The sequence below is a fragment of the Chrysemys picta genome, chromosome 6 (genome assembly GCF_011386835.1).
Source record: "Chrysemys picta bellii isolate R12L10 chromosome 6, ASM1138683v2, whole genome shotgun sequence".
In the NCBI taxonomy this organism is placed as follows: domain Eukaryota; kingdom Metazoa; phylum Chordata; order Testudines; family Emydidae; genus Chrysemys; species Chrysemys picta.
This window is the reverse complement of record NC_088796.1, coordinates 1,192,326-1,207,549: the sequence shown is the minus strand read 5'-3', so window position 1 is coordinate 1,207,549 and position 15,224 is coordinate 1,192,326. Positions and strand designations below refer to the sequence as shown.

Genomic DNA, 15,224 nt, shown 5'->3' with positions numbered 1-15,224 from the left:
CAGGGTTTTGTTCATTTGTATTCAGCATGTGAAACTTAAACTTTTATCTGGGGAAGAGGGAGCACCAGGGCAAGCTTTCTGCACTTGTGGGGAGGTTTCCGTGTCTGCTGAGGGTTTCACTTGGTTTGAGGGATGGGGCTGCAGAACTCAGTGTTACCTTTTTCTTTATCCAGCCACAGTCTCCAGAACAGGGACTTTGATGCCTCACATTAAAGCCAAGGTAAGAACCACAGGGTCCCCAGGACAACCAATAACTGGGTCCTGGTGGCATGATTCTCCCACCTGGGATGTCTGCAATTAAGGAGGCAAGAGAGAATGGGGACAGGCAGCCCTGCACATTGGAATCTGTCTCTGCTCCTACAGCTCTTCCTCCTTTTATGGCATTGGGCTTTCCCTCTTGTCTGCTTGGCATGTGCATACTCACCTTTTCCTCCTTTGAAATCCATTCTCTTGTCCTTTTCCCAGCTGCCCTGTGGGCTTGTTCTTCAGATAGAGACAGGGCTCCAGGGCTGGGAGCTCAGGGGAATGATGTTGGAGTATGTGATATACATGTTTAGGTCTGGTTTCAGGTCTTGCCAGGAACTGACAATAACTTCAACAACACACGGAAGCAATCAGTGGGTGCTCAATTCCGGGTAAAGTACTGTTGTTTTATTATGCTTATTTAGTAACATGCAAGGAAATGCCGAAATGACCCCCAGGTACCTGAGCATAGTCAATAGAGCTCCTGGCACATGGAGAAAGGACTTCTCTGAGCTACAAATGCACGCTGTAGTGGGGGGGAAAGGCTTGATTTGCACTGCTGAGAGGGAGCTCCCACTGCCAGAGCCCTGGCTGGCACTGCTGATGGAGTTTTCACCAACAGGACCATGGATCCAGGAGGGTCTGATTATTCTTTGTTTGCAGTGTTATAGTAGCTGTGTTGGTCCCAGGATATTAGCAAGAAAAGATGGATGAGATCGTGGTTGGTGGGTGAACCCTGGACTTGGGGAGACTGGCCCCCAGCCCTGCCCTGCCCCTTCCACGCTCACCGGAGCCTAGCCCCCTCTATAGCTGTTGGCCCCTGCCCAGCGTCCCCAGCCCACCCCCCCCACACACTGTGGTTGCTAGCCCCTGTCCAGGCTAGCGCCCCCAGAGCACCAGAGAGTTGGACAGCGCAGCCCCAGCCTCCCTGGGCCGTGCCACCCGGCCCAACCCCCGACCAGCATACCTCGGCTGCCCTGGGCCATGCCGACCAGACCGACAACCAGTTGACCGGCCTCTCCGTCCCTGAAGGTGCCCCCCCAGCCGAGCTACCAGCGCTGGGCGGGCGCCCGGAGCGGCCCCAGCCCCAGGCAGGCAGCCCCGGCCTATGCCACAAAGGGAACAGCCTTACAGCAGGCAAGATGGGGCTTGGGGGTGGAGCATGGGGGGGGGACATGTCAGGCTGTTTGTGAAGGTACAGTCTTCCCATGCCTACGATACCCGCCACCCATGGATGAGGTAATATCTGTTATTGATATTAATATCTGTTGTCAAAGAAGCAAGCTTTCAGATTCAAGCTGACACAGAGGCAATGTACTCAGAGTGTCACAGCAAACTACAAGTTGGAACAGCTAAGGAATTAACATGTTGGGAAAAGGCCATTCAAAATGAAGTGGCCAGTTGACACCTCTGTAGTCCTAGGACAAAGGAGGGTGAATGGGTTACAGATTGTTGTAATGAACCAAAAATCAGGAAATTATTTGGCATACTGAGCTCCTGACCTGTGTCACTGCCTCCTACTAGCATTCCCTATCGGTGCTGATGGAGCGAATGTACTCTGCTAACCCACACTTTGTGCGCTGCATCAAGCCGAACAGCCAGAAGGAGCCGGGCGTGGTTGACAGCCAAGTGGTGCTGGAGCAGGTGAGTGAGGGACTCAGCATCCCTTTAGCCAGGTCCTGTTAGGAACCAGACCTGTGACAGAGCAGGGGGCTGAATACAGCTGGGACTGAGCAGGACAAATCCCATTGTGAGGGTGGGGTTTGAAGACTGAATGGCTTGAATGAACACCGAAAGCTTATTCTTTCAGCAGAAGGGCCAATGAGGGGGGCAGGGAGCAGAGAAGGCATAGCTCTTTGTGGGATCTCCATCGTTCGGGATTTTTAAGATCAGGTTGGACAAACACCTGTCTGGGATCGTCTAGATAATACTTAGCCCTGCCTTGAGTGCAGGAGACTGGACTAGATGACCTCTCAAGGTCCCTTCCAGTTCTATGATTCTATACAGGACAAGCTGGGTCTCTTGGTTGGTACAACCAAATGCACCATTATGCTACTGGGGGGAAAGGAGGTTACGCTTACAGGATGGAGAGCTATTCTGGAAAGCAGTGACTCTGAAAAGGACTTGGGGATCAGTGTAGATAACCAACCGAACTTGAGCATCAACTGCAATGCCTTGCCTTGGAAGGCTAACGTGAATATTGGACATATATGTACAGGGGATTGGTGAGCAGGAGTAGGGAGATGGTATTTCTTTTGTATAATGCATTGGTGAGACCATTACTGAATAAAATAACATTTAATTTTATCAAGTAGCATATGTTACATGTCTTTTGCAAATACAACCCCTCCCCAAAAATCTCCAATGATGGAGCTTCCACCACCTCAGTAGGCAATTTATTCCAGTGCTTAACCACCCTGACCATTAGGAAGTTTTGCCTAATGTCCAACCTAAACTGCCATGCTGCAATTTAAGCCCATTGCTTCTTGTCCTATCCTCAGAGGTTAACAAGAACAATTTTTCTTCCTCCACCTTGTAATAATCTTTTATGTGCTGAAAACTGTTGTCATGTCCTCCCTCAGTCTTCTCTTCTCCAGACTAAACAAAGCCAATTTTTTTTACTCTTCCTTCATAGGTCATGTTTTCTAGACCTTTTATCATTTTTGTTCTTCTCTGGACTTTCTCCAATTTGTCCACATCTTTCCTGAATGTGGCACCCAGAACTGAACACAATACTCCAGTTGAGGCCTAATCAGTGTGGAGTAGACAGACTTGTGTCTTGCTTACAACACTCCTGCTAATGCATCTCAGAATGATGTTCCCTTTTTTTGCAACAGTGTTACACTGTTGACTCATATTTAGCTTGTAATCCACGGTGACCCCAGATCCCTTTCTGCAGTACTCCTTCCTAGGCAGTCATTTCCCATTTTGTATGTGTGCAACTGGTTGTTCCTTCCTAAGTAGAGTACTTTGCATTTCTCCTACTTACTTCAGACCATTTCTTCAGTTTGTCCAGATCATTTTGAATTTTAATCCTATCCTCCAAAGCACTTGCAACCCCTCCCAGCTTGGTGTCATCCGCAAACTTTATTAGTGTACTCTCTGTGCCATTATCTACATAACTGATGAAGGTATTGAACGGAACCGGACCCAGAACCAATCCCTGCAGGACCCCACTCGATGTGCCCTTCCAGCTTGACTGTGAACCACTGATAACTACTCTCTGGGAACAGTTTTCCGACTGGTTATGCACCCATCTCATAGTAGCTCCATCTAGCTTATAGTTGCCTAGTTTGTTTATGAGACGGTCATGTGAGACAGTATCAAAAGCCTTACTAAAGTCAAGATATACCACATCTACTGCTTCCCCCATCCACAAAGCTTGTTACCCTGTCAAAGAAAGCAATTAGGTTGGTTTGACATGATTTGTTCTTAACAAATCCATGCTGACTGTTACTTATTACCTTACTGTCTTAAGACCATAAGAATGGCCATACTGGGTCAGACCAAAAGTCCATCTAGCCCAGTATCCTGTCTTCCAACAGTGGCCAATGCCAGGTGCCCCAGAGGGAAAGAACAGAACATGTAAACACCAAGTGAACCTTCCCTGTCGCCCATTCCCAGCTTCTGGCAAACAGAGGCTAGGGACACCATCCCTGTCCATCCTGGGTAATAGCCATTGATGTACCTATCCTCCATGAAAGCAGCATACAATTGAGTATCCTTAACCATGGATTATTTATAAATCATACAAGATAAAATAAAACTGTTATTAGTTGTGGCTATACCAGCCCTAAAGCAGGACTGCTTTTTGTGTAATAAATTAGCCTCTAAAGCTCGTATTTCAAGTTTAGACAATAAAAATATGGAATAAATTTTCCCTGCCACATCTATCAGACTACTAGGTCTGTAAGAAACAGGATTCTTTCTATTCCTGTTTTAAAAATAAAATAGGAAATACAGTACTGGACTTCCAGTTAGACGTAATCAATCAAGTATGATTAACGACAGTAAATAATTTAGCCAACACCACCAATTAAGATTCTCCTGAAAAATTTCAGCAGGGAGAAAAATCTTCCTCTGAAGGTTTTTTCTGTCATTGGACTAAAATGAATGACTATACTTCACTGTTCTTTACTGGAGACCAGCGAGGTAAATCAGACAGAGTATTCCTCATTGCATCAACTATAGTAAAATTAGATTTAAAAAACTGGTTTGGGGGGAATCATTAAAGACCTGGCTAAAATGTACTATCCAGGGTTCCTCAACTGAAGTGTCTCTACCAGTGCCTGAGGCTACCATCTCATTAAACATGGGATAATTTTTAGCTCTAGCTGCTGCTTCAAAATCCTTCCACAGATATCGAAGATATTCTTATTTTTTGTATATAATAAGTCTTGATGTCTTCTTCTGGCAGCTACTAAAATTCTTAAGTAAATTAGGAGAGGAATTGCATCTTACCCTGTTAGTTGTGTGCTAAAGCAGACTTTTTCTTCACACAGTCTGCCTCAAATCAAGTGTGTTTATCTTTGAGAGCATTTTTAGAATAGCTAAAATCAAAATTGGTTTGTTTAAAAAAGGGTTCCCAAACTTTTTGCTGGCATGTCCCCATTTTAATAAATTATTTTTTCCCAGGACCCCAGATAGCATGGAGGAAGCCATTTTGAAGATTAAAGTGGTGTCATCTGCACAGTGTTACATCACATGCACTGTATGTGTGAGGTCAAGTCACAATGGAGGACACCAGTTTACTCTACAAAATGACTTCATTCACACAGCATGACCTCATACCTATGGTGCATGTGAGGTCACTCTGTGCAGAGAACGCCATTTTGTAGAGCAAAATGTGTCCTCCATGCATTGTGACCTTGCACGTGCTGTACATGCTAGAGCATGCTGTGCAAAGCAAAATGATGTTCGCCGCACATTACGGATTGCTGCGACCCATAGTTTGGGAACTGCTAGTTTACAAACAAGTGATTGTTAGGACTTTACCAATAACAAATGTGATTGACAAATTTGAGAGGAATTTTTGGACTTAATAATTTGTCGCTGATGTTAGATTTCTCAGAGTCCTCCAATCTCCTAGATAATTTGTCACAAATGTCAGGGGTTCATTTTAATCTTTTACAACCATGTTGTTCCCAAGAGGTAATTAAGGCATCCTCAACCATCGGAAACAAAACTCTCTTCAGAAAGGGCACATTGGGCATAATTATAAAATTATAAAGAGAGGTTGATCACTATCTGGGCAAGAAAGTATTGAGAAATCCCTATAGAAGGGCCAATTAATTATAGGGATAATATAATCAAGAATACTACCACCAGTCAATGAAATAAAGGTAAAATGTTCTTCTTTCCCCCAAACTTCTTCAATTTATAGTTATTAAATTAAACATATCTAATAATGCCTTTAAATTTTGTCCAGAGATGTTAAGCACCTGATATCTAGAATTTCGAGGAGGAAGTTCAAAAATCTCCTCAATGTTTTCTTTATTCAATGGTTAAAAATCTCCCAAAATAATTAGATGAGCCATTGAGAATTGAAGACCTACCATATCAATTTGCTCATCCAGACATGCCAACAATGACTCAGAATAAAATGGGGAGCGTATGGAGGAAAAATAACATTTAATAGTAAAATTTGGAGATCAAGAAAAAAAATTAATACAGCCGGAATGCCCTGACACTTTGATTCCAAAAGTAAAATCTGGGCTTTCAGGTGGAAGGAAACCAGGGCGGCAAGTCCTCCTGATATATGACCCCTTTTAGACAAATGGCTTCCTTCATGGAGAGAAGATTCAAAATCAGGAAAGACTATGATTTCAGACTCAGCTAACCATGTTTCTTGTTTTTTGTTTTGTTTGTTCTTTTTAAGGTTTTAAAAATTAAAAAAACCCTCTGTCATTCATCTTATTTTTATACCCAGGTAAATTCCAGGTAAATTATTCTGGCAGAAGCTCTCCCTAGGTGGAGGGAAAGAAATTGGAGAATCTAGTCAAATAGGAGAAATTGGCCCAACAGCCTAATTGTAAGAATTTTGATTCATCTCCAAATATCACATTATTCTGTTGAGAAATCTGCTTGGAAGATAGTAAACATAAGGGAGGGGAATCCTCTTGGACTTCTGTCTCAGGACTCCCATAAAAAATAGCACCATTTCAGAGAAGGGGAATGGTAAAACTAATGGCCCTAGTAGAAGAGACTGAAGGCTCAAATTTAGGTGATCCCGTTAAATTAGTAGCACAAAAAGTTATAGAATGTACCTGAGGAAAAGATGATGTAAAATCCTGAGATATATTCTCATAAGATAAAGGATAGGAACCAGCCTCTTCTTTTAGACACAAATAATTATACCTTAGATCCTTACTCTATAGGATATTCCCAAATAATATATCTGCTCTAGAGACGAGCAACTTTGGCACCTTAGTTGTTTGCTCATCTTCGAAATTCTAGAAACTATTTGGCAATAAAAAAATTCCACCTCTCGCCTCTCATGCATATTGTGAGAGTAAAGGTGCAACAGAGTTAGAAAGTAAATAAAAACAAACCTTATCAGCCAATTACTGATTTAAATGGATAGCTGTAAGGGACTGTCTGAACATACTCCACTCGAAAAACTAAAAAATCAGTGGTCCATTTCTGTTAAATATCAGAGGGCCAAATTTTCAGCATTTTCTGAGACCCTAAGATATTTGAAAGATTTCTAAGAAAGGGAGAATTATCCCTTGAAATATTTAAATCAGAAGATGGTAAACCAAGACGAGAAGAAGTCAGTTTATCTTAAGTTAGCCTTAGGAGCATTAATAAAGATTAGCACAATCCTATCTTGAGTCTGAGTTGAATTATCTATAACTTTAGGTTTTTCCATTTCCAGACCAGACTTAGCTGTTGGGGGACATCTAGCTTGCCAGTTAGACCAGTCTTCCCATAAGCCACTCAATACGATTTTTAATTCAAAGAGAATTCTTAATGCTCGCTATCTCCTCCATAAGAAGGTTCATCAAAGATAAAACTAATGGAAACTTAGTATCTTTAAAAGGAGGGTCGTAATCCACCAAGTCTGATGATGCGGGTTCATAGATACTTTTCTTGCTATTCTTTAATTCTAAGTCTGTAAGATCCTTATCTATAAGATCCTTTTGTTGATAAAGCTACTTCCAGGGGGTTTCCTTCCCCCAGATTTTAAAGTAGCAGGGGAATCAGAACTGATGTGTGCCAACCCCCTGGTGGTAAGTAGGGGAGCTTGCTTCTTACAGAAGAAGTCAGTTAATTTAGACTGCAATGGATGAGAGGGAAGAGCATCTTCACAGGCAGGCTTGCTAACCTGGTGAGGAGGGCTTTAAACTAGGTTTGCTGGGGATGGTGACCTAAGCCCAGAGGTAAGTGGGGAAGTGAGATACCTGGAGGAAACACAAAGAGGAGGGTACAAGTCGGGAAGCCTCCTGATTCATACTGAGAAATTGGCTAGTTATCTTAGGTGCATGTACACGAACGCAAGAAGCCTGGGAAAAAGCAGGAAGAATTGGAAGTCCTGGCACAATCAAGGAACTATGATGTGATTGGAATAATAGAAACTTGGCGGGGCAGTTCACATGACTGGAGCACTGTCATGGATGGATATAAATTGTTCAGGAAGGACAGGTATGGGAGGAAAGATGGAGGAGTTGCATTGTATGTAAGGGAGCAGTATGATTGCTGAGCGCTCCAGTATGAAACTGGAGAACAGCCTGTTGAGAGTCTTTGGGTTAAGTTTAGAGGCGAGAGCAACAAGGGTGATGTCGTGATGGGCATCTGCTATAGACCACCAGACCAGGAGGATGAGGTAGACGAGGCTTTCTTTGGACAACTAACAGAAGTTTCCAGATCACAGGCCCTGATTCTCATGGGGGCTTCAATCACCCTGACATCTGCTGGGAGAGCAATGCAGCAATGCACAGACGATCCAGGAAGTTTTTGGAGAGTGTTGGGGACAACTTCCTGATGCAAGTGCTGGAGGAACCAACTAGGGACTGTGCTCCTCTTGATCTGCTGCTGCTCACAAACAGGGAATAATTGGTAGGGAAAGTAGAAGTGGGTGGCAACCTGGGCAGTAGTGACCATGAGATGGTCAAGTTCAGGATCCTGACAAAAGGAAGAAAGGAGAGCAGTAGAATATGGACCCTGGACTTCAGAAAAGCAGACTTTGACTCCCTCAGGGAACTGGTGGGCAGGATCATTTTTATATTATTTTTATTTATTATCCCCTGGGAGGCTAATATGAGGGGGAAAGGAGTCCAGGAGAGCTGGCTGTATTTTAAAGAAGTCTCATTGAGAGCGCAGGAACAAACCATCCCAATGTGCAGAAAGAATAGCTAATATGGCAGGCGACCAGCTTGGCTTAACAGTGAAATCTTCGGTGAGCTTAAACTCAAAAAGGAAGCTTACAAGAAGTGGAAATTTGGACAGATGACTAGGGAGGAGTATAAAATTATTGCTAGAGCATGCAGGGGTGTAATCAGGAAGGCCAAGGCATCCCTAGCGAGGGATGTGAAGGGTAACAAGTAGGGTTTCTACGGGTATGTTAGCAACAAGAAGAAGGCCAGGGAAAGTGTGGGACCCTTACTGAATGGGGGAGGCAACACAGTGACAGATAATGTGGAAAAAGCTGAAGTACTCAATGCTTTTTTTGCCTCGGTCTTCACAGACAAAGTCAGCTCCCACACTGCTGCACTGGGCAACACGTTATGGGGAGGAGGTGAGCAGACCTCTGTGGTGAAAGAACAGGTTAAGGACTATTTAGAAAAGCTGGATATGCACAAGTCCATGGGTCCAGATCTAATGCATCCAAGGGTGCTGAAGGCGTTGGCTGATATGATTGCAGAGCCATTGGCCATTATCTTTGAAAATTCGTGGGGATCGGGGGAGGTCCCGGACGATTGGAAAAAGGCAAATATAGTGCCCATATTTAAAAAAGGGAAGAAAGAGAACTGCCCCACTCCTGGAGAACAGGTGTGAAAAGCAACCAAGCTAGGTTAATTGAGGAAGCAGCCACAGCTGGCCCCATAAAAGGGCTGTGAGCCAGGAGCAGAGTCACTCTCTCTCTTGCTCTGGAGAGGAAAGGACCTGGCTGCCTGGGAGCTTAGGGTACGGCGAGTAGAGGAGGGCTGGGGAAAGGCAAGAGGAGCTGGGGAGCCCCAGCCTGGGAAATCCCCAGGCTGAGGCCTTGCTAAAGGCCAAAGCAGATACTGGGGTTGCAGAGGTGCAGCCCAGGCTTAGGCAGAGGCAGCTGGTCTGATTCTCTTGCCAGTGATGAGTGGCCTTTACAGACTGCGTCTGCCCCAGTGAGCTGGGGCTAGATGACGACTGGCAGTAGCCACTGAGGCAAGGTGGGTGTAGAGGGTTGGGGGTTCCCCTGGGAGGGGAAACCCAGAGTAAGGGGTGACTGCAGGGACAGAACCCTGAGGTAAAGGGGTCCGGGAGGGACACAAGGTGAGCGGCAGGCGAGACACTGGCCTGCAGAGGGCACTCCGAACGCTGGAAAAGAGCTAATTCCCAGACAAACAGTGGGAGGTGCTGCGCTGGTGAGTCGTCGCTTCGGTACACTGGGAAACTACAGACCGATCAGCCTCACTTCAGTTCCCGGCAAAATCATGGAGCAGGTCCTCAAGGAATCCATTTTGAAGCACCTGGAGGAGAGGAAGGTGATCAGGAACAGTCAACATGGATTCACCAAGGGCAAGTCATGACTGACCAACCTGATTGCCTTCTATGATGAGATAACTGTCTCTGTGGATATGGGGAAAGCAGTGGACGTGATGTATCTTGACTTTAGCAAAGCTTTTGATACGGTGTCCCACAGTATTCTTGCGAGCAAGTTAAAGTAGTATGGATTGAATGAATGGACTATGAGGTGGATAGAAAGCTGGCTAGATTTTCAGACTCAACAGGTAGTGATCAACGGCTCCATGTCTAGTTGGCAGCCGGTATCAAGCGGAGTGTCCCAGGGGTCGGTCCTGGGGCCGGTTTTGTTCAACATCTTTATTGATCTAATAGACAAAAAGGCATATCATGATCCAATGCCTGGAAGCTGAAGCTCAAAAAATTCAAACTGGAAACAAGATGCAACTTTTTAAGTGAGATAATTAGTCTTTGGAGCAACCTTAGAATCATAGAATATCAGGGTTAGAAGGAACCTCAGGAGGTCATCTAGTCCAATCCCCTGCTCAGAGCAGGACGAACACCAACAAAATCATCCCAGCCAGGGCTTTGTCATGCTGGGCCTTAAAAACCTTTCAGGATGGAGATTCCACCACCTCCCTAGGTAACCCATTCCAGTGCTTCACCACCTTCCTAGTGAAGAAGTTTTTTCCTAATATCCAACCTAAACCTCCCCCACTGCAACTTGAGACCATTACTCCTTGTTCTATCATCTGCTACCACTGAGAACAGTCTAGATCCATCCTCTTTGGAACCCCCTTTCAGGTAGTTGAAAGCAACTATCAAATCCCCCCTCATTCTTCTCTTCTGCAGACTAAACAATCCCAGTTCCCTCAGCCTCTCCTCATAAGTCATGTGCTCCAGCCTCCTAATCATTTTTGTTGCCCTCCGCTGGACTCTTTCCAATTTTTCCACATCAGTCTTGTAGTGTGGGGCCCAAAACCTTCCAAGTGATGCGCTGAATTCTCCATGACTTGAAGGTCCATGACCTTTAAATCAAGATTGGACATCTCTAAAAGATGTGCTATAGAAATATAGAGCTGCATGGGACCTCAAAGTCATCAAATCCAGCCGTTTGCACTGAGGCAGGACTAAGTAAATCTAGACGATCTCTGACGGGTTTGTCTAACCTGTTCTTAAAAACGTCCACAGATGGGGATTCCACAACCTCCACTGGAAGCCTATTCCACTACTTAGCTAGCCTTATAGTTAGGAAGTTCTCCCTAATATCTAACCTAAATCTCCCTTGCTGAAGATTAAGAGCATTATTTCTTGTCCTACCTTCAGTGGACATGGAGAACCAGGGCCGCCCAGAGGGGGGGTCAAGTGGGGCAATTTGCCCCGGGCCCCGCAGGGGCCCTCACGAGAGTTTTTCGAGGCCCCTGGAGCAGGGTCCTTCGCTCGCTCCAGGGGCCCCGGAAAACTCTTGCGGGGCCCGGGCCCCTGGAGCTTCTTCCGCTCCGGGTCTTCGGCAGCAATTCGGCGGCGGGGGGTCCTTCCACCCTGGGACCCGCCGCCGAAGTGCTAGGTCTTCGGTGGCAATTTGGCTGCGGGAACCCCCGCCCCGGAAGATCCCAGGGCCCCTGAATCCTCTGGGCGGCCCTGTGGAGAACAGTTGATCACGGTCCTCTTTATAACAGCCCTTAACATATCTGAAGACTGTTATCAGGTCCCCCCTCAGTCTTCTTTTCTCAACTAAACATGCCCAGGTTTTTTAACCTTTCCTCATAGGTCAAGTTTCCTAAATCTTTTATCATTTTTGTTGCTCCCCTCCGGACTCTCTTCAATTTGTCCACATCTTTCCTAAAGGGTAGAGCCCAGAATTTCACACAGTACTTCAGCTGAGGCCTCCCAATGCCACGTAGAGTGGGAAGAGTTACTTCTTGTCTTACGTACAACACTGCTGTTAATACACCCTAGAATATTAACTTTTTTTGCTGCATCATATTGTTGACTCACATTCAATTTGTGATTCACTATACCCCGCAGATCCTTTTCAGCAGTATTACCACCTAGCCAGTTATTCCCTATTTTTTAGTTGTACATTTGATTTTTTTTCTTTCCTAAGTGTAGTACTTTGCACTTGTCTTTATTGAATTTCATTGTGTTTATTTCAGGCTTATTCTCTAGGTCAGGGGTAGGCAACCTATGGCACGCGTGCCGAAGGCGGCACGCAAACTGATTTTCAGTGGCACTCACACTGCCCGGGTCCTGGCCACTGGTCTGGGGGGCTCTGCATTTTAATTTAATTTTAAATGAAGCTTCTTAAACATTTTAAAAACCTTACTTACTTTACATACAACAATAGTTTAGTTGTATATTATAGACTTATAGAAAGAGACCTTCTAAAAACGTTAAAATGTATGATTGGCACGCAAAACCTTAAATCAGAGTGAATAAATGAAGACTCGGCACACCATTTCTGAAAGGTTGCCGACCCCTGCTCTAGGTTGTCAAAGTCAGTTTGAATTCTAATCCTGTCCTTGAAAGTGCCTGCAACCCCTCCCATCTTGGTGTCATCCACAAATTTTAGAAGCCCTATTCTCCTATTATCCAAGTAATTAATTAAAATATTGACTAGTACCAGACCCAGGATTGACCCCCCACCCCGTCGAACCTCACTCAAGACATCCTCCCAGTTTGACTGAACTATTGATAACCACTCTGAGTATAGTCTTTCAACCACTTGTGAACCCACCTTATAGTAATTTTATCTAGACCCATTTCCCTAGGTTTTTTTTTTTTTAGAAGAATATCACATGGGATTATGTCAAAAGCCTTACTAAAGTCAAGATATATCATGTTTACTGCTTCCCCCTCTATCCACTAGGCCAGTAACCCTACCAAAGAAGGAAATTAGGTTGGTTTGGCGTGATGTGTTCTTGACAAATCCATTCTGGTTATTCCTTATAACTCCTTTTTATAACTAAGCATCCTGACAAATTGATTGTTTAATACTTTGTTCCAGTATCTTTCCGGGTATTGAAGTTAGGCTGACTGGTCTGTAATTCCTTGGGTCCTCCTTGTTTCCATTTTTAAAGATAGGCGCTATGTTTGCCCTTCTCTGGACCTCAGCCATTCTCCAGGAGTTCCTGAAGATATTTGCTAATGTTCCAAGAATGCTGCTAGTTCTTAAATACCTTAGGATGAATTTCATCAGGCCTTGCCGACCTCAATACGTTTGACTTTTCTAAATATTCTTTAACCTCTTCTTTCCCTGTTTTGTCTTGCAATCCTTCCCCTTGTTGTTAATATTAGTTATGTTGAGTGTCTGGTCATGTTAATCTGTTTAGCGAAGACTGAAGCAAAATAGAGATTGAACACATCAGTCTTCTTGATGTCCTCTTTTTATTAGCTCTCCTTCCTGGCTAAGTAGAGGACCTACACTTTCCTTCATCTTTCTCTTGCTCCTAATGTATTTAAAGAACCTCTTCTTATTGCCTTTGATGTCCTTTGCTAGGTATAAGTCATTTGGTGCCTTAGCCTTTCTGATTTTGTTGTTACATGCTTACGCTATTATTTTGTTCTCCTCCTTAGCAGTTCATCCATGTTTCTGCTTTTGTAGGATTATTTTTTTATTTTCAGGTCATTCATTCAAGGGCTCCTGATGGAGCCATTTTGGTTTCTTCCTATTCTTCACATTGGGATAGTTTGCAGTTGTCTTTAATATTGTCTCCTTGAGAAAATGCCAGCTCTCCTGATCTCCTATGTCTCTTAGATTTTCTTCCCATGGACCTTACCTTACCACTTTTCTGAATTTGTTGATGTCTGCTTTTTTGAAGTCTATTGTCCTTATTCAGCTGCTCTCACTTCTTCCTTTCTTTCAAATCATGAAATCTGTGATTTTGTGTTCACTTTCCCCCCCAGTTTCCTTCCACCTTCAGATTCTCAGTCAGTTCCTCCCTGTTGGTCAAAATTAAATCTAAAAAGGCTGACCCACCTGTTATTTTCTCCACTTTCTGAAACAATTTTGTCCCCAATACATTCCAAGAACTTATTGGAAATTTTGTTTTGCTGTATGACTTTTCCAACAGATGTCTCTAGATCAACCAGAAGTTATTGGTCTGGTTACAGGAATTTCTGTTTGAACTTCTTTGACCTATGCTGTGCAGGAGGCCAGATTTAGATGATCATAATGGTCCCTTCTGGCCGTAAAATCTATTAATCTCTTTTTGAATCTTATTGTGCTCTCACCTCAGCTCAGGTACAATGGATTGCTGGAGACCATCCAGATTCGGCGAAACGGCTTTTCCTGGAGACCCTCTTTTGAGGAATTTGCAGAAAGGTTTGTTAAAATCATGAAATGTTGTTGTTTGAAGGTCGGAAGGGAAGTGATTCCAATAATGGGGTGAGGGAATTGCCAGTCTGATCAACAGTGAGTGAAATGACCTGATTAAAAAGTGTGAAAAGGACCTAAGACAGTGGATATGGTATGTGTGGGGCAGGAGGAGGAAGTGGACGGGTACTGATTTGTGGTCATCCTTGCTGTAATGGGGACACTGGATCAGCTCAGGGCATCAGAGATATCTCTCTCCCTTGTTGTTAAATTTGGTTTGTTTCTGGCAGATATCGAATTCTCCTAATTAAACCAGATGTCCCACTCACACAGGAAAGGTAAGAACCTTCCTCTCTGCCCCCTATAGTCATGAGTAAAGAACAACACAGGAAATTTCTGAAGAGCAAAATTTGCTAAACCAACTTGATTGCTGTTGTGAAGGAATCGCAAACTGAATAGGTGAAGGGAGAAGCGTGGGAAGGGATCTTCCAATCAAGGGACTATAAGTACCTAGACAAAGTGATTTGGAGTTTGGTAAAAGCATTTGATACAGTGATGTATGGAACCTTTCTCCCTCAAATAATTCGCATTGGCTTGGATAGAAATTCTGTCACACAGAGGAGAGACACCCGGCTGAAGAAGGAAAGTGATAATGGGGTGGTGTCCAGCTTTGGTCGGTCTCTCTTTCTCGCTCCCTCTCCTCCCCAGTTCTTTACTGATGATCTGGTTTGTGTGTGTGTGCGCTGCTTTCTTGCTTCCTACTCTCTATACTCAGTGGTCCAGTTCCTGTGTTTGTGCATGTATAACATTGGGTATAACATTGAGTGTGTGCATCTACTCAGTGTCTGGTGTTAGTTATCTGCCATTCAGACTGTTATGTTTTGTTCAGATTTAACTGGTTCATGGTTATTACATGTTTTGTTTGACAACTTACCTGTGAGTCTTCCTTCATATTTTTTTTTTTTGATGTTTTGGGATTGCCATTCTGGGGTGCATCTATGCATAA

The 15,224-nt window shown here is 44.1% G+C and overlaps 1 protein-coding gene across 1 annotated transcript in view; it reads left to right on the top strand.

Annotated features, from left to right (window-relative positions):
* LOC101951954 (myosin-IIIb-like) overlaps window positions 1-15,224 on the top strand; it is a 113,231-nt gene that overhangs the window by 59,518 nt on the left and 38,489 nt on the right. The window contains exons 16-20 of the mRNA XM_065598586.1: window positions 174-220; window positions 570-635; window positions 1,768-1,887; window positions 14,142-14,227; window positions 14,509-14,556. Coding sequence (XP_065454658.1) covers window positions 174-220; window positions 570-635; window positions 1,768-1,887; window positions 14,142-14,227; window positions 14,509-14,556 — 367 coding nt within the window. The remainder of the gene's footprint in view (window positions 1-173; window positions 221-569; window positions 636-1,767; window positions 1,888-14,141; window positions 14,228-14,508; window positions 14,557-15,224) is intronic.